The sequence below is a fragment of the Chiloscyllium punctatum genome, chromosome 30 (genome assembly GCF_047496795.1).
Source record: "Chiloscyllium punctatum isolate Juve2018m chromosome 30, sChiPun1.3, whole genome shotgun sequence".
Classification (NCBI taxonomy): Eukaryota; Metazoa; Chordata; class Chondrichthyes; order Orectolobiformes; family Hemiscylliidae; genus Chiloscyllium; species Chiloscyllium punctatum.
The window spans coordinates 51482749-51506849 of record NC_092768.1 but is presented as its reverse complement, the minus strand read 5'-3'; the positions used below and the strand labels follow the sequence as shown (position 1 = coordinate 51506849).

Genomic DNA, 24101 nt, shown 5'->3' with positions numbered 1-24101 from the left:
GCAACCCCGTTTTTTTATGTAGACCCACCCCCTCACCTTTAGTGCTTTAATTTGCCTTTAATCATCTTCACACATAATTTATTCAATTGGAAAATATGGGTTTTTTTAGCTTGTGGTTAATAGATAGAAGTAAAATACTGCAGTGATTTGTTGATGGGTAACAATATTCAGTTGTGTGTAACAACATATTTAAAAATAGGTCAGAATGGCTCTTGAGCTGCCATGGTAGTGTCCCAACCTCTAGGCCTGGAGGCTTAGGTTCAAGTCCCACCTTCTCCAGAGATGTACAATAACATTTCTGAATAGGTTGATTAGAAAATGTTGAAAAGGAATGTCAGGATGTGGTTACGTTTAGGAACTCTTGCACATTAAGATCCATTGTGAAGTCTCAAAGGTGGTTGATAAGATGTCTTAGTTAATATGAGATTGTCCAGAGATAATCTCATAGCCACGGGATGTCTAATTATTAACTTTGTTGGATGTTTATGTAATTAAGTAGTATTGTGATTGGCTTGTAACCAGCCAGGATGGGCTGAAGTAAAGGTTTTGGAAGTGTTTCATTTGCTTTGTTTGGTAGTGAAGCCGAGTGACTTGCTCCATGCCAGTGTAAAACAAACCATTTTTTGATTGGAAAGGGTCTAGATATCAAGGGATTTGTCTGAGTAATTCTTCACTAATGAGGCACAATCATCAGAAAGTCAGCACTTTTTATTCTTATCTAAAATCAGGTCATTTCTATTGTTCATACCAGCTTCCTGGCTGGTGAGTTGTAAACCAGTGACAAATATCACAAATGATCAACTTACACTTTGCCATGATCCACTCAGGAAAGAGTGCTGGTCCTCGAGTCTCACTATTTCCAAGGTCTTGACAAAAGGTTAAGATATAATCCAATTACTCAAAGCCCCAGTTTTCCTGTTCAGTGATCTCAGGTTAACAGAAAACAACCAGGTTCTGTACTTAATAGGAAACTACTATGTATTTATTCTATCTACTAATTCAGTTCTAACCTTAGGCAAACAAAGTATGAAACATTAATTGTTTAAATTTCTGAATTAATTGTACCTTTTCTTACTTCTGCACATATATAGACAGAGTCAGACAAACAAAAGATCATTGATGTTATGGGTGGAGAAAAACATTTCGGGAACTGAACATCTGTCCAGTGAATTTAACAATGTGTCCTGTCTCTTTCCAAATCCTTCTGATTATCAATCCTCCTTTTTCCAATCGATTGGCTGCAGACACAAGGTAGTTGGTACATTAATTGTTCACTCTCTGTCGCTGGTTATAGGTAGCAGTTCATAGGCAAATAGTTATTTTCCAGTACTTTGTTACTTCTCTGCAAGGACACACAGCTGCTGTCTTTTGTCTGGAGGCTTACTGCCACTGGTTTGTTCACACACAGGCTGTCCACCTGCCCAGGAGCCAATCACCGAGTTGTGTGCTGAGTATTCCTGACCTACACAACTGGTCCTGATTGAAAAAACAATCAACAAACTGGCTGTCTCTGGGTTGAACGTGCCTGAGTGCACACCCATGGTTTCAATCAGTCACCAGCTGCTTCTCCTACTGTTTGAACAAAGCAACAATTTTAATACAGTGAGCTCCAAGAACTTGTATTAAAACTGCATCATCTCCTTCCACAGCCTTTGGTTTAAAGCTGTAGCCATTTTCCACTTTGGTCCACGGTCAAAAAATAAAGAAATCTAAAATAACATGGTTTTTACAAATTTATGTAAGTTCATTTAAAATTCTTGGTGCAATCAATTACAGCCAGTCCAACTGATAAATGCAACAAAAACACGATTAAACTCTTGGCCGTAGCCTGTGCTTGTTGCCTGTTTGTTGTGGAATTTTACTGAAGCAAACACTTTTAAACTATGTGACCACTCAATTTCTGTTTTATTTCAGTTTGGTACATTTTGATCTGATTGACTTCTGTGTGTAAATTCAGTGTGAACGTCTTCACTCATTTTGCAACATGCTTCTGTTTGAATAAATGACAATGGGAGATGTTTGTACAATGACACAGAACCTAAGGAATTACTTGTATGGCTCTGGCAGCAACTGTAATCCATCCCATTCCTGGACTTGAGCTCAAAAGCTCTTGGCTACCAGTCTAGTGCAGTATTGAGAAGTGAAATAGATTCAAGGAAGGATGGGGCAAGGGCATGGAGGAATTTGAAAACAAGCACAAAAACCTCACTAAAACTAACACCAGTCTACCATATAAGTGATTTACATCTCCAGTTTTACTCCTGACACATTATTAGAACTGTGTCTAAACAGAAGAACTTTAATGAATAGTGAATGAAAGCAGAATGATTTATCGGCAGTACTGACTTAAGACAACCTCTTAAAATGACCATTCCAGTTGAGCCCAGACATTTTAGCCCAGACATTTTACCCCCTTTCACAGCTTCAGGAACTCAGACACAAAGACAACACTGACATCTGCAATTCAAAAGAGTTACATTTTAAATCAGATCAAATTTTCAGGTTGACAAGCAATCTAGACAGCCTTGGACTTAAACCCTGAGAAACTGATTTTAGTAGAACACCAATATTGTAAATGATGAGCAACTATCCGTCAGGACTTATCCTGGATTTTTTTTTCTTTATTCATATGTGGGATGTGGGCATCACTAGCTAGTAAGTGTTTAGTTGACCCTGAGAAAGTGGTGGTGAGCTACCTTCATGAACCGCTGCAGTTCACCTGTTGTGGGTTGACCCACAACAGCAAAATGGGAGGAATTCCAGGACAGTGAAGGAACATTACAAGTCAGCATGGTAAGTGGTTTGGAGGGGAACTTGTCCAGGACAGTGAAAGAACAGCAATGTATTTTCAAGTCAGTAGTGAGTGGCTTGGAGGGTAAGATAAAGGTGATGGTGTTCCCTCCTTCTTCTAGCTGGAAGTGATCGTGGGTCTGGACGATGCTATCTGACGATCTTTAGTGAATGTCTGCAGTGCATCTTGCAGATAGTAAATACTGCTGCAAATGAGCATTATGCTTGAGTGTGAGAGTAAGGGAGTGCATCACTCTTGACGAAATAATCTTTCAGATAAGTTAATGCATGATATCTTTTGCCCTCTCAGGTGAATGTTGAACATTTCTTGAAACCATGTTGTAGAAGTGCAGGGGATATCACCCTATGTCCGGGGCAGTATGGATCCAACAATAAATCAGAAAAACAGACAATCTGGTCAGTATCACATTAAGGTTTCTGGGAGCTTGTCCTATGAAAATTGGCTGCTATTGTTCCTAAATTATAATAACTGAATAAACTTCACTAAACACAGTTGTATGGGAGATGTTTTCAGACATTCTGAGTTTGTACAGGACATTTCTGCAGGACATACCTGAGCAATTCTTGGGTGGATGCCAGTGTTATCACTTGGTCAGGGGTATGACTAGTTCCAGAGTTTGACTCTTCAAACTTCCAGCTGAGATACAACTCTTGCTGTGGTCTGTGACATTTATTGATATTATATGGAGTGAATCAAATTAACTGAAAATTGAAATAAAATTATAATAATGTATATGTTAGAAAGCTGAAGTGAAAACAGAAAATACTGGAGAAAGTCAGCAGGTGTACTGCATCTGGTAGAGAAAAACAGTTAATATTTCAAGTCCAATATGATTCCTCTTCTGAACCACTCCAGACTCAAAACGTTCACTGTATTTCTCTCTCCATTGATGCTAGCAGAATTGCTGAGTTTCTGCAGCATTTTCTATTTTTAATTTATGACTGAGCACAGACCTCTCTGAACTCCCTGAGCTGGTGAATTCTCAACATATTTTAACAAAGTAAATGTCCCAATAATGGATATCCCAGTAAAGAATCCTATTCTCTTCTGGAAACTAGAAAACTCATCACCATTCATATCTGTTCTTTTCTCGAACAAACACACACCCAATGTACACACGAAGCTGGAATATGCGTCTAATGGTGTGTTATTGTATGTGGCACTCGGGTGCCTATAGAGAGCACTGCATTATCAGTGGTTATCTTTTAGGTGACTCTTTAAACCAATGCCCTATCTGCTCTCTTATATGAAGTAACACAGTCCTGTATCACATTTCCAAGTTGCCCCTGATGTTCTGGACTGCACCTTTCCCTCAGCCAACACCACAGAAAGACAGATTGTCAGGTACTGTCACAGTGATGTTTGTGGAAGCTGTGTGCATGTTCAGTACAATTATGACTGACCTTCAAAAGTAGCTCATTGTATGTTGCGGACTGCAGACATATGGTTGTTGTCAAAGGCGCTATCAAAGTACAAGTCAATTTTCGACTTAATAGGATTGTAGTAACTTTCTATTCCTGAACAGAAACAGAGTACTTGGTCTAATACAGCATTGTTCGTAATGTGGTCAGAGTAACAAAAAATTATTGATACAAGTGAGCAGTATAAATAAAAGGATTTGTTTTAAATCTCTCAAAAAGTTTATAACAATTGATTTCATAGTCCCTCAGCCCTGTTAGCACACTACACTTAGGAGAACGTGAACCAGGAAATGATCAGTGAGAATTCCCTGGCCTGGTGAATTCTCAACTGATTGTGGTGTTGTCGTCACTCTTGTTTGATGTGAGTGAAAGCTACTTCTTGTTCTAAGTCCCAATACCACTGAAAATTCTGTACACAATGTTACTCAGTTTGTGTAAACACTCTGGATACAAACATAACTGGTTGTTCTCACTGCATGAGGGTTACTTCAAATCCTTTTTCACTGACATCACACTGCAGGATGACTCCATTGTTGACATCATAATCCCTCAGCACTGGTGATGTCATCACTAGTTGTTTGATGGGAGTGAAAGCTGCTTTTTGTCTGGGTCCCAGTCCCACTGAACACCCTGCAGTGAGCTCATTACAAACGTTAAAACTGAAGTGATCCTCAGCAAGTACCTTTTTTTTTTGGTGATGTTTGATGATCTGCTCAAAGGTTAAATAACCTTCTTGAAATGACTGGACTGATAGTGGGAGAGGTTTGAGACAGACCCTGCTGAGACCGATACAACTTTGGAATGACAGCTCCCCTCTGTGAACAATGGAGGGTAAACAACACAGACAGCTCTCTGCAATGGAAACGGTCCAAAATCTGTGTGGCGAAATTTTTATCTGACGAGAAAGAAGGAGGTGAAAAAATCCTGACACACATTGCATTCGAAGGGTTTGGTGTACCATGTGGATTCATTGATGTTCCAGGAGGTCCAATATTCCAGGTGGTCTGACAACTGTGTAAAGGCTTTATTGCAAAACTCACTCCAAAAGGCTTTGTCCCTGTGAGTGTGTTGATGGAGCAGGAGGTACACCAACTGTACAAAGGCAATCACAAAGTTGCATCTGACGAATTTGTCCCATGTGAATCATATGGATTCCCAGATGGTTGAAGACATAATCACAGGCCTCAGACTTGAAGTGGTTACTAACCTGTGTGGATCTTCTGATGGAGCAGAAGGTTCCAGGACCTCGAAAACGATTTATCACACACTTCACATGTAAATGGTTTCTCCCCTGTGTGAGTGCGTTGGTGTCTGCGGAGAGTTGAAGAATTTGAGAATGATTTGATACACACATCACAAGTGAATGGTTTCTCGCCTGTGTGGACGCGTTGATGTGTGTGTAGGCTTGAAGACTGCGAGAATGATTTGTGACAAACCTTGCAGGTAAATAGTTTATCCCCTGTATGAGTGCTGTGGTGCAGCAGGAGTCTTGATGAACTGGGGAATGATTTGTCACATACCTCGCACCGATATGGTTTCTCCCCAGTATGGATGCTTTGATGCCTACGGAGGTTTGATGAATCCGAAAATGATTTATCACAGACTTCACATGTGAATGGCTTATCCCCTGTGTGAATCCTCTGATGGAGCAAGAGTCTTGATGAATTGGAGAATGATTTGCAACACACCTCGCACCTAAACAACTTCTCCCCTGTGTGAATATGTTGGTGTCTGCGAAGAGTTCCTGAGTGTGTGAATGATTTATCACACACCTCACACTGAAATGGTTTTTCTGCTTTGTGAATGCGTTGGTGTTTGCGGAGGTTTGACGATGACGAGAATGATTTGTTACATACTTCGCACATGAATGGTTTCACCCCTGTATGAATACGCTGGTGTATGTGGAGTCCTGATGATGAGGAGATAGATTTTTCACACATCTCACACGTGAATGCCTTTTTCCCTGTGCAAATGTGCTGATAATTCACCAAGTCTGATTGCCCTCCAAAATCCTGGTTAAATATCTCGCCTTTGAGTGGCTTCTCCCCGGTGTACATGTGTTGGTCAACCATCAGCATCAATGCCTTTGACAAAGCTTTGTTGCACATCTCAGTTGAAACTTTCTGTTCCAGGAAACTGTGCTTGTGTAAAAAGAATTGCAACAGATGTACATTTTGTGGAAGAGATCTCACCAGTTTGTCAGCCCTCTTCTCACACACACCTCACACTTGAACAGCCTGTCACCTCTACGAATGGGTCAGTGCTTCATACAACTCAATGAATGATCGAAGCTTTCACCACACTTGAAGGCGCTCACACTTCTTCCAAGGCTCACCCTGACCATTCACTCACATCCAAACCTTCAGAAAGTCTGGTTCTGACGGAAGGCCCCACACCACTGACCAGTTTCAGATATGCTGATATGTTAAAGTTCCCCTGACCCTGACTGATTTCCTGTGTTAAACAATATGTGAAGATGTCTCCCAACTGTTGTGCAGTTGTCCCTTGGGTGATGGTCGGGATCGATCTGCGGTGGTCTATCCTCTCTGCATTTTGGGGTGCAGTACGGTGCAATCTTTCTGTAAAACAGGAAAATGAAATGTTATTTCCCCCAACTCCCTCTCCTCCTTTACCGAAAGGACTGACTCCTCAGTTAGAGACTGTTGCACAGTGAGTGACAGACTGCTGTTCCCTGTGTGGGGGAATCAAATACAAGTCCTTTCGTTTTCCTCATTTGATTTTCACATGCTGTGTTTCCAGCAAGAACACCGGATAGTGACCAGGGCAAGTCTTCTGCCCAGACACCATGAGGGTACCATGGAAAAGATATTGGCTGAAGTATAAAATGTGTTGTCAATTCACTGAGCTTATGTCATCCTCGCAAAAAACAGTTTGAGAATATGTTTCTGTTAAAAGACATTCAAAGGAAATGTTAATAGAATGAAGATTTTGAAAGTTCTCCCTATATTTCTCAAAATTAGTTGAAGAAACCATGTACAGTAGGTGCTAAAAACTGAGGAAAATGTTGATTCAGTACAGCTGAATGAAGGGTCCTAGGTACACTGCACTCACTCAGACTGCACATCTCAAATTCAGCTCTCAGCCATAGCTATGGTCAAAGCTATTAATTCGAAGTGCAGGCTTTTTGGAGAGGCTGAGGCCTTCAGATAGAATCTTCAAGGAAGGCATTAAGAAGAATTTCAATAATCATGACTCCAGGTTTAGCAGCTGAGATGCTATGGTGTTGGATTAACCATCCAGAGATTGTATGTTCAAATCTAACTATGGAAAGTTCCATATTTAAATTGCATTCAGAAGCAGGCCATTCAGCCCAGTTGGTCCATGCAAGTCTTTACCTTACACTCGAGCCTTCTCTCACCCTCTTCATCTCAGCCTACCAGCAGATCCTTCTGTTCCTTTCTCCCTCATGCACTTATCCAGTTTCCCCTTAAAAGGGATCTCTGCTGCTCATCTCAACCACTCCTTGCTATAAAGGAGAACTTAATAAGTATGGCTATTAGTTGAATTGAATCAGAGTATAAATGTGAAAACCTTCAAATTGTCCCAAACACCCAAACATTATCCTTCAGGGAAGTGGACCTGCTCCAACTGTCTGGTCTACATGTGATTCTGTTCACACACAACATGCCTGACTCTGAACTGCCTGAGTAAACAGTGATTAATGATCATAACAAAGTCAAAAATTACAAAGAAAAGCCTCATGATGGGAGTGCAGTGCAAATTTAGTGAATAATTCCTGGACTGCAACAGTTACACAATGAGGAGAGGTCAAACAAACTGTGGTTCTGTTCCTAAGACTGTTAGAAATTTGGAGTTGATTTGTTTTACAATTATTTTCATTGGTTCGGGAGTCCAGGACAAATTAGAGGCAGATCTTTCAGAAGTGAAATGAAGAAACATTTGGAGAACAGTGGACTCACTCCCACAAACGAAATCAATGGGAAATTAATTGTTCGTTTTCAATCTGAGACAAAGGTTTGCGAAACATCAAAGAAAAGCCAGGAATACGAAGTTCAATCACCGATATATCATGATCTCACTGAGTTACGGAATATACTTTGAGGTATAAATCCCTGCCTCTATATACTGCCACTGCAAAAGTCCCTTAGTACTGCAATTTGAATGGGGAAAGAGTCCCTTGGTCTGTGGAAATTGCTGTACCCAGGATAATAACCAATTTCCAATACTCACTTACAAAATTGGCTACACTGTATTCCCAGTCTTCGCGATAATAACTAGCTCCCAGCACACACACACACACACACACACACACAACTCAACATTAGTAAATCAGTAACAATTCTAAGACACTCTGCATCTCTCTCCCAGATAATCGCTCCTCAACTTCTCATATTCAGGAATGAGGCATCAACAAAACGCAGTTTGGAAATCAGAGGGGAATACTTCCATTAAACACACACAATATCCAACACACAGCTCCGGTCAAACAGTTCAGCACAAAACACCGAGTAAACAGCTCTCTCAGCTGGATCTTCTCACACAGCATAAGGGACATTTCCACTCCCTGATTACCCACAGGATAGTCAGACTGCCTGAAGATTGGTGTGGATATTATGGGATACAATTTGTATAAAAGCTGCTCCTTCACTCACCATCTCCTCACTTGGTTTTCAGTCCCTATAGGAAGTGAACCAGCTCTGGAAGAGGAAGAGGAGACAATGGGCAGAGTGGGTGGGCTCTCTGATTGACGTCTCTCACAGTCAATCCAAATATTTTTGGAGCAACATGAATTTCCCGAAACTTGGGAAATTGACCGGGGAAATTGAGGTGACTTTCAGCAGCAGATCAGGTGGGGATTTAAACTTGTCGGTGTCCCATCTAAATAAACCATCTTATTGCAGCTGCTCTCTCAATAACTGATAGATTTTCTACTGTGGGAATGGCATGCTTCATCTTCAGAGGCTTTTAAACTGACATCATCGTAGAGTGTGCACCCTCTGTTGGGCTTGACAACAGACCAGAAGATGAGGACCAACAGATCCAAGGCAGCGATAACATGCAATGGTGGGATCAGCAAATATACATCAGTGGGGCAAAGGAAACGGAGGTGCTAGGTGTGACTGAGTATACATGTACGTGCAGTCACTGAGATATGACTGTGACTGTCCAAGCAATTAGAATGATCCGTCACTGCGCAGCAAAACTTTCTGCTATCTTTTCGATCCTCGTCCGATGAAACACCCTTTCCAATGGCATCTAGCTTGCCCCTCTCTCTACTTGACAAATACCCCTCCTCACGATTTGGAGGTGACATTTTGGGTAACGGAGGCTGGAGATGGGTCACATGTTTACATGGTCGAGGTTTGCTATTTTGAAACAAAAAACAGCACTGTGGCTCAGTGATTAGCATTGCCGCCTCAAAGCGTCAGGGGCCCGGATTTGATTCCACCCTCGGGCGACTCTGTGTGGAGTTTGCACCTTCTCCCCATATCTGTGTGGGTTTTCTCCGTGTGTTCCTATTTCCTCCCATTGTCCAAAGATGTGTAGGTTAGATGGATTGGCCATGCTAAATTGCCTTAAGTTTCTAGGTGTGCAGTCATGGGAAATACAGGGTTACAGGAATAAGGAAAAGGCTGAAGCTGGGTGGGATGCTCTTTAGAGGGTCAATGTGGACTTGATGGGCCAAGAGGCCTCTACAAAGGGACTCTATAAAGTGAAAACTGAAGATTTAATGGAACGAGGAACAATGTCTGAAGAAAGACGAATAATGTTAGCTAACACTCTAACTCAGGTCACTTACAATTTCATATTATCATCAAGACTCACCTGCCTCAGATATTGAGATGCTCCCATTTTATCAACCTCCGTGTCACTGGGTTCTCCATTTGGCAGCAACGCCAGGGTAAATACGGGGAAAGAATCTTCTAAACACAGTACATCTACTGCTGGGAGAGCACACTGCAGTGCAGTCTCATTGAGGAACACCAGAGATTTTTTGAAATGATACTGTATCATAAAATTGTAGAATCCCTACAGCATGGAATAAGGCTATTCGACCCATGGAGTCCACACCAACTCTCTGAAGATTAACCCACCCAGACCCATTCCCCTACCCTATTACTCTCGATTTACCCGACTAACGCACCTAACCTACACATTCCTGAACACTATGGACAATTTAGCCAGGCCACTTCACCTAACGTGCACATCTTTGGATTGTGGGAGGAAACCAGAGCTCCTGGAGGAAACCCATGCAGACACTGAGAATTTGCACACTCCACACAGTCATCTGAAGCTGGAATCAAACCCAGATCCCTGGTGCTGTGAGGCAGCAGTGCTATCCAATGAGCCAATGTATTTGAACCAGTTGGATTTAGGATTATTGGGTTTTGTTTGATGTGGAGATCCACTATCAATAACTTGTCTGGAGGAAGTTCCTCATTCATGTAATCTACTCTTTTTCTCCATCAGTTTCAGTTTTCCTGACATCAGGGTCTTTACGATCTTTCTTAACTTCAGGAACCCAAACACTAAGACAACACTGCAGCTCAAACTAGCTCACACTTTTAAATCAAATCAAACTTTCAGGATGCCCATTTCCAGAGAGCAAAGAATTCTGTACACAGCCTTGGGACTGAATCATTTCAAAACTGAACCTGTTGAACAGAAATATTATCTCATGCTGTCAGTTGTGTCTTAGCTCTCATTGTCACCGCTGAGTCAGATGGTTGTGGATTTAAGTCTCACTCCAAAGACCTGAGCACTGAAGCTTACCTACTCCTGTTTATGGGAGCACATGATTTGTGAAATTAACTATTTACAACCTTTCACTTCTTGGCTGTCAAGTCACAACTTAGGAGATAAATGCTCCCTGTGAACTTGAAGTTGTAAATGCATTTTAGAGTCATACAGCACAGAAGCGAACCCTTTGGTCCAACACATCCACCCAACTGGACAACTCAATCTGACCTAGTTGCATTTGCCAGCATTTGGCCTATATCCCTCTAAACCCTTCCTATTCATATATGCATCCAAGTGCCTTTTAAATGTTGCAATTGTAGCCACCTCCAACACTTCCCCTGGCTGATTATTACTTACACACATTGCCCTCTGTGTGAAAAAGTTGCCTCAGGTCCTTTTTAAATCTTTTTCCTCTCACTTTAAACCCATGCACTCCAGCTTTGGACTCCCTCACCCTAGGAAAAAGGTCACAGCTATTCACCGTGTCCCTCGTGATTTTATAAATGCTGAACAGGTCAACCCTCAGCTTCTGATGCTCAAGGGAGAAAAGCCCCAGCCTATTTAGTCTCTCGCTATAACTCAAACCCTCCAGTCCCGGCAACATTCTTGTAAATCTTTTCTTCACCCTCTCAAATTTAACAACATCTTTCCTACAGAAGGGCGACCAGAATTGTACGCAATATTCTAAAAGTGGCCTTACCAATGTTCTGTACAGCCACAACATGATGTCCCAACTCCTGTACCCCATATTCTGACCAAAGAAAGCAAGTGCCTTCTTCATCACCCTGTCTACCTGTGACTCCACTTTCAAGGAATTATGAACCCACACCCCAAGGTGTCTTTGGCAACACTTCCCACCAAAATGCAACATCTTACATTTATCTGTATTAAAGTTAAAAAAAATTGCACAGTATAGTCCAACAGGTTTATTTGGAGGCACTAGCTTTCGAAGTGCTGCTTCTTCATCAGATGCTGAGTGTCTCAGTGAAGGGGAACACACCATGGTTAGAAATTAAATGGCTTGGCTCAAGCTAAACAGTGAATTCATTGTTGTAAATCTGTACAGAAGATTCATTGAGCAGACAAACGTAATATTCTACCTCCAAACTCTGAACCAACCAAAATAAGAAAACATTTGACAGTGATTCATGATCTTTCCCAGGACATGAAATGAATCTTGGCAGAGTGTAAGGTGAACATATCACATCATTAAGACATCAAGGTATGATGGTCTGAGAGAACTCTGGTCTGAAGAGACTCACTCCCACTCCCTCCCCATACCCAGGACAATAGTTCTCCCAGACAGCAGTTTACAAACATATCCCCGTGGTATTAGTCAAACACCTGTCACCTGAAGGGGATATAACTATATTTCACATCAAAGCAGGTGATTCCACCTCTTACCAGCTCCTGAGAGCTGGGTCATTTTACAAAAGTATAGCCCACCATATGAAAATTGGAGCCGGGCTACTCAGGAATGTGTTTAGGAAGTATTAGGAAGGAAGGTAGTGCAGGAGCCCTGAATGTATCTCACTCTCCAACCAGTATTGAGCTGCGAATGATGAAAACGATGGGTGATCTGGGGACTTCATTGCACTATAGCTTGCTCTGCTGTACAAGGAGGTACACCAAAAACGAAGCAATAGTGATTGAAGAATTGATAGCTCTGGAAACCGACAATGGAAATTGCTACAGTTGGAGCTGCAACTCCAGGATGTCATGTTACCTCTCTGGTGCCAGGATCAGGGATGTCACTGAATGAATTCAAGTGTCACTCGGTACGTTTAGGAGACAGTGATCATTAAATAATAAAGTTTAAATGTGGCGCTGGACAAGACTACGAACAATTCAGAATAAGAATAATTAATTGAAAGAACCCCAACTACAATGAGATAAGAAGGATTTGACCTGATAAGTTGGAATCAAACGTCAGGCAAAACAGTAAATGAACAATGGGCTACCTTTAAAAAAGGAGATTATTTGGCTGGAGTGAGAACTGGGGAGGCTTGGCCATAATTTTCCTGTTTTCCTGAGAGCATGGTGGCACAGTGGTTAGCACTGCTGCCTCACAGCGCCGGAGACCTGGGTTCAATTCCCGCCTCAGGCGACTGACTGTGTGGAGTTTGCACGTTCTCCCCGTGTCTGCGTGGGTTTCCTCCGGGTGCTCCGGTTTCCTCCCACAGTCCAAAGATGTGCAGGTCAGGTGAATTGGCCATGCTAAATTGACCGTAGTGTTAGGTAAGGGGTAGATGTAGATGTAGGGGTATGGGTGGGTTACGCTTTGGCGGGGCGGTGTGGACTTGTTGGGCCGAAGGGCCTGTTTCCACACTGTAAGTAATCTAATCTAATCTAATGAGAACTGGGAGTGGAGCAGGAGACCAAGAAAATTGTGCATATTACACCCTCATTCAAATAAGGGTGCAAAGATAAACACAGCAAATACTAGTCAGGTCAGTTAATTTAACATTAGTGATGGGGAAAGCTTCCAGAAAGAATAATTGAGGACAAAATTAAATTACTTGGGCCAGTGTGGGCTAATTAACAAGATGCAGAACAGCTAAGTGAAGGACAATGACAATGCAAATTCCCTCTATAAGTAATTTGTTGAGGTAACGGAGAAGCTTGATAAGGGGAATACTGTTGATCTGATGCATATAGGCTTCTAAAAGTTGAACATGTGCTGTACAACAGATTTGTTACATAAGTTACTTCATGGATACAAAATGGATTGAGTGACTAGAAACAGTGAGGAATGGTGAATGGATGTTTCTGAGGCTAGAGGGAGGTTGAGAATGAAATTCTCCAGGAATCAGTATTGTGTTAACGTTCTTCCTGAGTTATAATGATCCTGCTGTACAGGACAGAACAACATTTGAACAGTGCCAAAGTTTAAAGTATTGTGAGCTTTGCAGAGGTTAGTGTAAAATATCAAAAGGAGATAGGTTTGTGAAATCGGCAGAGAGGTGGGAGAAGGAATTTAACGCCGAGAAATCTGAAGTGATTTATTAGAAGAATGTAGAAAGACAATCTAAAATAAAGGTACAGTTCCAAAAAGATGCAAGATCAGACAGACCTTGGTGTGCCTGGACAAAATAACTGAAGCTGGCAGGGCAGTTTGACAGAGCATTCAATAAAGCAACTGGCACCATTTGCAACCAGGGTTTATCAACAGGGACACAGAGTACAAAAGCAAGATAGTTATCCTAAACCTGGATAAAACACTGGCTTAGCCTCAAGTGAACTTGCTGTGTCCTATTCTTGGCATCATATTTTAGAAAGGATAAAGACATTAGTGACAGTGGAATAAAAATTCACAAGAATTGCTTGAGGATTCACAGATCTCAGTTACAGAGCAAGATTGGTGAAGAGAGGACTGTTCTCATTGGAAAGGTTAAGAGTGCATTTGAGAGAGGATTTTTTTAAGTCCTGAGGGGCTGCACAGAAAGGATCATGAATCAGAGGACACAAGTTTAAGATGATTGGCAAAAGGACACTCATGAAGAAAACCATTTCATACGGTGACTGGCTAGGATCTGGAATGTTCCATCTGACAGTGTGATGGAGGCAGGTTCAGTATAGGCATTCAAGAGAGAACTAATTATCTACGAAGGATGAATGTATAAGGAGAAGGTGGTGAAGGGGGTATGAGGCACGAAATGTTGACAGTGCACACAAAAGATGCTATTTGGGTGGCAAGGGATCCTTAGAATTCCCTCCCTAAGTTTCTTTGCATCATCTCTCTCTGCTATTTGGACCCTATTGAATCCACTTCTTTAGCCACATTTTTGGTAAATCCTTTCTAATCTCTCCTCTGTCTCATTCATGTTTTTTCTAATTATGTTTCTATGCAACACCTCAGGATGCTTCACTATATTAAGATACTCTGTGATTGCAAGCTGTTGTCTCCTCACAGTACTAACCTGGAGGACAGACTGCGGACATTGACTGGTCTCAACTGCTCTCTTTGATTGCCCAATCAGCATGTGAACAGCCAGACAGTGAATGTTGTGAGACACTGAAGACTGTTACAGCTGAGATATATCCTGCATTCTCATTGAATTTGTAGCTGGGTTCACTGATGAGGAAGGGGACTGTTGCCTGATGCTCCCTCTCCATAGACCAGAGACTGAGGCTAATTGAAGTACCTCTATTTCTACCCCTCCCCTGAAAGCTTGTGCTGGTCGATCAGAAACTGAAACCTTTCTAACCACTGAGTATCCATTTTGGACAAGATTTATCGCTCAGGTTGTGGATCAGGTTGTAAGTTTGCTTGCTGAGCTGGTAGATTTGTTCTCAAACATTTCGTCACCATGCTAGGTAACATGATCAGTGAGCCTCCGATGAAGCACTGGTGTTCTGTCCCGCTTGCTATTTATGTGTCTTGGTCTGTTGTGAAGGTTGATATCACTTGCGGTTCTTTTTTCTGAGAAGTAGGTCCAAATTGATATGTTTGTTAATGGAGTTCCAGTTTGAATGCCAGGCTTTTAGGAATTCCCCTGAGTGTCTTTGATTAGCCTGTTCCAGGATGGATGTATTGTCCCAGTCGAATGGGTGTCCCTCTTCTGTGTGTATGGATACTATTGATTGTTGGTCATGTCTTTTGGTGGCTAGATGGTGCTCATGTATTATGATGGCTAGTTTGTCCAATGTAATGTTTGTTCCAGTCCTTGCAGGGTATTTTGTAAATGAGTTCGTCCCGCTGGTTGTTGGTACGGGGTCCTTTAAATTCATAAGGAGCTGTTTCAGTGTGGTGTTAGGTGTGTGGGCTACCATGATGCCTAGGGTTCCGGAGTAGTCTGGTTGTCGTCTCTGAAATGTATTTAATGTATGGCAGGGTGGCTCAGAGTCTCTAGGCGTATTGCATCTTCTTGTTTAGGTCTGTTGTGTTGGAATCAGCGGACTGTGCTTATCGTGTACCCATTGTTCCTGAATATGTTGTATAGGTGTTATTTTCTCGCCTTCTCATATATCCTGAGTGTTGCAGTGTTTTGTGGCTCATATAAATAATGTCATGATGCAACTCCGTTTGTGGGTGTTGGGATGATTGCTCCTGTGGTTGAGTATCTGGTCAGTGTGTGTGGCTTTCCTGTGATGCTGGTCTGCAGCTCTCCATTGGCTTTTCATTCTACTGTGATATCTATGAAGAGCAGTCTGTTGTTGTTCACTTCCTCTTTGGTGAACTTTATACCGGTAAGAATTTTGTTTATGTGTTTGTGGATTTCTTCTAATTTGCTGCGTATCATGATGACAAAGGTGTCATCCACATATCGGTCCCAAAGCGTGGGTTGGATCTTGAAAACGGCTGTTTCTGTAAACTCTGCAGAATTGTTTCTGCGAAGAGTCCTGATATTGAGAGGTCACACAGGCGCCCCATTGATTTGTTTGTAGATCTTGATGTTGAACATGGGAATCACCAATATCAGGACTCTTAGCAGAAGCAGTTATGCAGAAGTTAAAACAAACAGCCCTTCCCACAAGGAGAAGGTGAAGACTGCAAATGCTAGGATCAGAAAGTGTGGTGCTGGAAAAGCACAGCCTGTCAGGCAGCATCCGAGGAGCAGATGAGTGGGTGTTTGGAGCATAAGCTCTTCATCAGGTTCCCGCAATTCGACCCAAACTTTGGGTCCACTATGTGACACCTTTGTCATCACGAAATGCAACAAATTAGAAGAAACCCACAAACACATAAGCAACATCCTTACTGGTATATAGTTCACCAAAGAGGAAGAGAACAACAACAGACTCCCCTTCCTAGACGTCACAGTAGAATGAAAAGCCAATGGAGAGCTGCAGACCAGCCTCTATAGGAAAGCCACACACACTGACCAGATACTCAACCACAGGAGCAATCATCCCAATACCCATAAACGGAGCTGCATCAGGGCATTATTTAAATGAGCCACAACACACTGTCGCACCCAGAAACTATGAGAGGCCAAGGGAAAACGTCTGTACAACGTATTCAGGAACAATGGGTATCCAATAAGCGCAGTCCATAGATTCCAACACATCAGACCTAATCAAGAAGACACAACACGCCCAGAGACTCTAGCCACCCTGCCATACATTAAAGATGTCCTGGAGATGACGACCAGACTACTCCGGCCTCTAAGCATCATGGTAGCCCACAAACCTATCAGCACACTGAAACAGCTCCTGATGAACTTAAAGGACCCCGACCAACAACCAATAGAACGAATGTCATTTACAAAATGCAACAAACACTACACTGGATAGACAGGCAGGCAACTAGCCACTAGGATACATAACACCAACTAGCCACCAAAAAACATGACCAACTATCATTAGTATCCATACACACAGACGAAGAGGGACATCTGTTCGACTGGGACAATGCATCCATCCTGGGACAGGCTAAACAAAGACACACACGGGAATTCCTAGAAGCCTGGTATTCAAACCGGAACTCCATTAACAAATATATCAATTTGGACTACATTTACCAACCTCTCAGAAAAAGAACCGTAAATGATTTCACCTACCACAACAGACTAAGACACATAAATAGCAAGCAGGATACAATACCAGTGCTTCATCGGAGGCTCACTGATCATGTTACCTAGCATGGTGATGAAACGTCAGAGAACAAATCTACCTGCTCGGCAAGCAAACCTACCATAACTGAGTATCCAATTGTCTTGGTCAGAGTAAGTGTCAGTAAGTGACTTGTACCTGATGTTGCACTGAAAGGATGCTGAATATATACAGAAGTTTCTGAACATTTAGATATCTTTTTGTGACCTGGTCACAGGATAAATTCATATTCTTGAAACAATTAAACAGATGGTCAGAGAGGTTTGAAACAGACACTGTTGAAATAGACAGTACTTTGGAACAACGATTCCTTTCTGAGAGCAGTGGACGGTAAACAGCAGAGTCAACTCTCACTGCAGTGGAACTAGGTCATCTGGCTCCATATCTGTGTGGACACAGTATTTGATGAAAGAGGAGGAAGAGGTGGTGAAACAATCTTGGCACAGATCACACTGGAAGGGTTTGGTGTATCTTGTGGGTTCACTGATATTCTGGAAGGTCTGACCACTGTGTCTTGGGTTTATTCTAGAACTTTGTGAATGCATTGATGAACCAGCGACACACTGATTTGTCAGTACAGCATTCTTGAATGGCTTCTGAATGGCCTCAGCTCAAAGATCACACTGACACGGTTCCTCCCTGTGCAAATCCTGGATGCTTCTAGAGGTTTGAAAGCTTCAGAAAAACTTTTCTGTAAATCCCTCTCTGGAACGGTGTTTGAATTCTCTGAAAGTGTGGGTGGTTTTACGAGTTTGTAAAGTCTTTGTCATGCACCTTTTTTTTATTCATGGATGGCTAGGTTAACTACATTCCCCATCTTTAATTGCCCAGAGGGCAGTTTTAAGAGTCAACCACACTGCTGTGGGTCTAGAGTCACATAGAGGCCAGAACAGGTCAGAATTCTTTCCCTAAAGGGCCTCAGTGAACCAGATGGGTTTTTCTGACAATTGACTGGTTTCACAATTACCATTTAGACTCTTAATTCCAGATTTGTTTTTGAAATCAAATACCACACTTCCCATGACAGTCTTCGAATCCAAGTCCCCAGGCATGACCTATGTCTCTGGATTAATAATCTAGTGATAATACCATTAGGCCATTTCCTTCCCAAATGCACCTTGCACTCTGTTATCTTTCCTTCATTGTGGCTACCTCAGTGTTTCATGATGTCAGAAAGTTTGGTGTCACAGCTAACACTTTGATAGTTATCTACTGTGAATGCGCCGATGATACAGAAGGCCTGATAACTGTGCAAATCCCTTATCGCACACCTCACACTTGAATGGCTTCTCCCCGGTGTGAGTGCGTTGGTGCTGCAGCAGTGTTGATGGCTGTGTGAACGCTTGGTTACACACATGGCATTTGAAGGGTTTCTCCCCGGTGTGTATCCTCTGGTGCCTCAGGAGATCAGAGGACCGGATGAAAGTCTTCTCACAGACCTCACAGCGGAATGGCTTCTTCCCTGTGTGAATGCGTTGGTGCGTGCGGAGGTTTGGTAACTGCGAGAATGATTTGTGGCACACCTCACATGTGAATGGCTTTTCTCCAGTGTGGACACGCTGGTGATTCACCAAGGTCAATAGTCGTGCAAAATTCTTGTGACACACCTCACATTTGAAGGGCTTATCCCCTGTGTGGGTGTGCTGGTGATTCAGGAGAGTTGAGGAGCTAGTGAAGGCTTTGTCACACACCTCGCATTTGAACAACTTCTCCCCAGTGTGCATGCGTTGGTGCCTTCGAAAGTGGGAAGAGTGCGAGAAGGATTTGTCACAAACCTCACAGGTAAATGGTTTCTCCCCTGTGTGAAGACGCCGATGATACATGAGACCAGACGACTGGGCAAAGGCCTTGCCACACACCTCACACCTGAAAGGCCTCTCCCCAGTGTGGATCCGTCGGTGTTTCACAAGTGTTGACGAGTGTGCAAAGGCTTGATCACAAACCTCACACTTAAATGGTTTCTCTTCCATGAAGCTGTCCTTGTGTTACTTTCGTTCATCAACATTTGTTCATCACTGTGTGTTTGAGGGTCCTACAAGCCTATGGAGGCCTCCTTACATTGGAACAGCCTCTCTCCTGTACGAATGAGTCAGTGATTGAAGCTCTCACCACACCTTGAGCTACTCACACTTCTTCCCAGCCTCACCCTGACCAATCATCTCCAGCCAAACCTTCAGAAAGGCTGGTTCTGATGGAAGGCTCCACGCTACTGACCAGTTTCCGATCTGATATGTCAAAGCTCCTGACCTGACCGATTTCCAGACGATGCTTTCACTGCCCAACTTTGTCTGTATTGAGCAATGCTGTGAAGGGACTGAATGTCTTCCCACAGTTGTGCAGTTCTTCCTTGGATGATGGTCAGGATCTATCTGCGGTGTCTATCCTCTCTGTATTCTCTGATGCAGTGTGGTGCAATCCTTCTGTAAAACAGGAAAAGGAAACATGATTTCCTTCAACTCCCTGTCCTCCTTTGATGAAGAGGCTGACTCCTCAGTGAGACACAGTACCATAGCGAGTGCCATCTGCTATTCCCTTTTGCGGGGAAATCAGATAAAATGTCCTTTCCTTTTCCCACACTTGACTATCATACACCCTGTGTTTTCAGCACGGACACTGATTAGTAATCAGGAGCAGGCTACTTTCTCTCCTCCACCCAGACCCCACCCCACCTTCCCAAGGCACCATGAGGGCAATAGAAAAAACAAGCCAAGCAGAGTATAAAACAGGCTAGTAAATCACAATGAGCTTGTGTTGTGCTGTCAAAAGCCAGTTTTAGCCTGAAAATGTGTTTCAAATAAAAAGCACTTGGGAGAAATGTTAATTCATTATAAATTTCACCATTTCTTCCCTTGTATTTCAAAATTATTTGGAAAAAACCCTGAGCAGGAGGAGCCAGAAGCTGAGGAAAGTGTTATTTCAATGTAGATACTTTCTATATACCATCACTCAATGAGGTATCTGACCCTCAGTCCAGTCCCTCCAAGCAGGCAACTCTCCCTCAGAGAAACTGTATAAATTACAGTTCCCAAGATAATGGGCAGCTCCGAACACACACACACACACAAACAAAACTCAGTAATAGGAAATCAGGAAGAATCCTAAGACACTCTGCACCTCTTACCAGATAATTACACCTCAACTTCTCACATTCAGGAATGAGCCATCAACAAAACTAAGCCTGGAAATCAGAGGGAAATGCTTCCAATAAAAACACTCAATATCCAACACAGAGCTCCAGTCAAACAGTTCAGCACAAAGCACCGAGTAAACAGCTCTCTCAGCTGGATCTTCTCACACAGCATAAGGGACATTTCCACCCCTGATTACCCACAGGATAGTCAGACTGCCTGAAGATTGGTGTGGATATTATGGGATACAATTTGTATAAAAGCTGCTCCTTCACTCACCATCTCCTCACTTGGTTTTCAGTCCCTATAGGAAGTGAACCAGCTCTGGAAGAGGAAGAGGAGACAATGGGCAGAGTGGGTGGACTCTCTGATTGACGTCTCTCACAGTCAATCCAAATATTTCTGGAGCAACATGAGTTTCCTGAAACTTGGGAAACTGACCGGGGAAATGGAGGTGACTTTGAGCAGCAGATCAGGTGGAGATTTAAACTTGTTATTATCCATCTGAATAACACCTCACTTATTGCACTTGCTGTCTCGGTTACCCGGTAAATGTTTTCGCGTGCGACTAGCATTTTTCATCCATGAAGGCTCTCAAACTGACAGCGTCAGTGTGGGATGTGTAGCCTTGGATGTTTTTAGATTGGAAAAGAAACACCCACAGTAACCAAGGCGGTAGTTAAGAGGATTGGTCGGTGGGATCAGCACATGCACAGGAGAGCAGAACACAAGAGAGAGGGAAGATTGACTGAGTGCTTGGAGGATGTATCCAAGATTTTCAGACTGCTGAAAGATTCAGGGAGTGTGAAGTGATTCACTCTGTGAGATTCTGCCTGAGTTGAGACCTGACACTTGTGTCCTGTCGTGGGGTCACCTTCTGTGGAGATTCATCTCTCCTCACCTTCAATTTCTGAGCCTCAACATTCACCTCATCCAATTCCTCTCCAGGAAAGTCCCAGTCCATTTCCTTCTCCCAGGATGTTCCAGTCCTTTCTCCTCACCTAGGATGTTCCTGTTCATTCCCACTGCAGGGATGTGACAGACCATTCCTCTCTTCCAGGACAGTTCCAGTCCATTTTCCTCTCCAGGGATGTTCTAGTCCATTCCCCTCTCCCAAGATGGCCTGGTCTGCCTACCTCTCTGGTGATTCCCACTTTATTCACCCCTCCTAGTTTCTCTCCTAAGCTGTCCCAGGCTTAACCTTGTTTGAGAGTGATATTGTTCAGCATGCAGTACACTAGAATGACTGTGGCCATTCTCTCTCTTGTGCGCGCGCTTTCTCTCTCTCTCTCTCTGTGGGGAATACTGTGATCCACCCCAGGTCTAGCCAGTACCTGAAACAGTTCTTCAAAAACCCTCTAATTTCTGTCTGTCAGCCAACTCAGATAGACATGAACATCAACAAATTACACTTCCTCAGTGTGAGGATACACAAAATGGTGACATCAGCCACAGAAAGAATGGATGGACCTTGTCCCTAGTCAGTTGACCATCAACTCACTGACCTTCCCTGATTATGGGTGTGATGTCCAGCTTCCTGACAATAAGAGCATTGTGGATGATCCACCAGTGACAACAGCAAATTTAAAGGACATTATCTAACGGGAGAGAACGGTGGACAGTATTGGTGAGAGTACATAAACATGGGTTACTCACACTCTTGAATGAAGAATGACCTCTGTCATTAAGAGACATCTGTATTATTGATGTTACTGTCATCAAATGCCATATCTGGGTGCAGGACCCTGGACAAGTAGGAGAAAATAGTCCTTCTGACTCAGTGTGTCTAGCAGTGGGTCAGCCCACTGCAGCTCAGTCTCACTGAGGAACATAAGGGATTAATAGGCAGTGGACAGTTGTTCTGGAATAAGCCAGTGAGGTTTAGGATAGCTGTGTTTTTGTTTCATATGGGATCATCTGTCAGTATCTAGTCTGCAGAGGATCCTTTCTCCTGGAGTCGACCCACTTTTTTCGATCACCGACCCCAATTTTCACAGCTTCAGGAACCCAGGCACACAGGCAAGATTGACACCTGCAACTGAAATCAGTTACCACTTTGAATCAAGTTTATAGGGGGAAAAGCATTCTGTACCCACCAATGGGACTTCTCCCCTTAGAAACTGGCTCTGAATACAACAGAAATAGAAGAAAATATTAGAAACTAAGCCATGACTCAGTTCTCACCTTTGATCTAATTCAGAAAATTGCAGATTTAATTCTCACTGCAGAGACTTGAGCTCTGACACTGATATATTGCTGTTTGTGAGAACTAGGAGAAAGTGAGGACTGCAGATGCTGGAGACCAGAGTTGAAAAATGTGGTGCTGGAAAAACACAGCAGGCCAGGCAGCATCCGAGGAGCAGGAGAATCGACGTTTCGGACATAAGTCCTTCTTCAGGAATGAGGAGGGAGGAGGAGAGCTTCTTCAAGGTAGGCATCCTTGCAAGAGGATTCACAGTAGGTTAAGATCAACTAGGAAAAAGTGAGAAAGTGTTTGTGAGAACATATGTTTTATGAAATCAAAGATTTGCAACATGCTTAAAAAACCACTTATGTAGTTATAAAGTTTTTTTGCTGCAATGACAATGAATATGTTAATGTAAGTGTCATTTTCTTCGGAGATGGTTGCTGCATGATAAATGAGAATAATAAAATTGTTGATGGAGAAAGTATCCTAGCCACAGTGACATTAACCAATAGATTGTGTGCAGGACTCTTACTGTAGAATCCTGAGCATTTCAATAAATGGGAACACACCAGGCTGATAAACCAGGTTGATTGGTTGAACTAAACAGCGAATCTATTGTGAGTTATAAATCTGAGCAGAAAATTGACAAAACATTCTGACATAAAAAAGGAACAAGCGTAGTCCACTCGGCCCTTCGACCCTGCATTACTATTCAATAAGATCATAACTGATGGGATTTTAACTTCAACTCCACATTATTGCATGTTCCTGATCATCTTTCATTGTCTTAGTCATCAAGGGCTACTCTGTGTCCTTGGTGAGTATGTACCGGTCAGGCAGGGAGGAGAGTTAAAAGCAGCATAACTACCTGACACAGACTAAGTGTACTCAAAAAGGTAACAGTGTAACACTGGGTTGAACAACTCAATTAGTTTGTTGCTTGGAGACAAAAACAAATTCAAATTTGGCCAATCAGTTTAAATTATACCCGAAACATATCAAACTCCAATCAAGTTTGAATTGAGTATATTGACAATCTTGAGGGCTAATGGCACAATCTGATGTTCTGGAATATAAGACCAGGGAAAATTGTACAGTTGAGAGGAGAACTGCCATGACCTAGCATGTAAACAGACTGCCTAAAAACATAGCTCTCTTACAAAGGCACCTTTTCGATCAGTAACTTGTAAAGCAGAAATTCCCGACAAGGAAAAAAGAAGAGACACGAAGATGCGAAGACAAGAGCCTACAGCTGCCTGGTTTTGAGATAAGAA

At 42.6% G+C, this 24101-nt stretch overlaps 2 protein-coding genes across 3 annotated transcripts in view; both read right to left on the bottom strand.

The window, feature by feature from the left end:
- Nucleotides 1-4417: 4417 nt before the first annotated feature.
- Nucleotides 4418-22888, bottom strand: LOC140455517 (uncharacterized). Of its 2 annotated transcripts, XM_072550461.1 has the most exons (4): nt 20919-21109; nt 18725-19931; nt 7590-7615; nt 4418-6341 (listed from the first exon to the last, which is right to left on the bottom strand). In XM_072550461.1, the coding sequence occupies exons 2-4, from the start codon at nt 19479-19481 to the stop codon at nt 5436-5438; spliced, it is 1689 nt and encodes a 562-aa protein (XP_072406562.1). In that variant the 5' UTR covers nt 19482-19931; nt 20919-21109; the 3' UTR covers nt 4418-5435. The 2 variants fall into 2 exon arrangements, with proteins under 2 accessions (XP_072406562.1, XP_072406561.1); XM_072550460.1 differs by lacking the exons at nt 4418-6341; nt 7590-7615; nt 20919-21109 and adding an exon at nt 22824-22888 and having other exon boundaries at nt 17532-19931.
- Nucleotides 22889-22905: 17 nt separating this feature from the next.
- The window catches only part of LOC140455513 (uncharacterized), an 81162-nt gene continuing 79966 nt past the window's right edge, over nt 22906-24101 (bottom strand). The window contains exon 3 of the transcript XR_011952898.1: nt 22906-23111. The gene's annotated coding sequence lies outside the window, so the exon portion shown is untranslated. The remainder of the gene's footprint in view (nt 23112-24101) is intronic.

Bases quoted from the DNA above. Each gene is read 5' to 3' on its own strand.
- LOC140455517 (XM_072550461.1), bottom strand. From the start codon at position 19,481: ATGGAAGAGAAACCATTTAAGTGTGAGGTTTGTGATCAAGCCTTTGCA. The intron at 7,616-18,724 runs GTAGATAACTAT...GCTGAGATGAAG, and splicing joins GTATCATCGGCGCATTCACA to AGGGTGAGAGAAGGCTCGAG. The intron at 6,342-7,589 runs GTAAAGACTTGC...GTTTCAACTGAG, and splicing joins AGAGAAGGCTCGAGTGTAAG to ATGTGCAACAAAGCTTTGTC.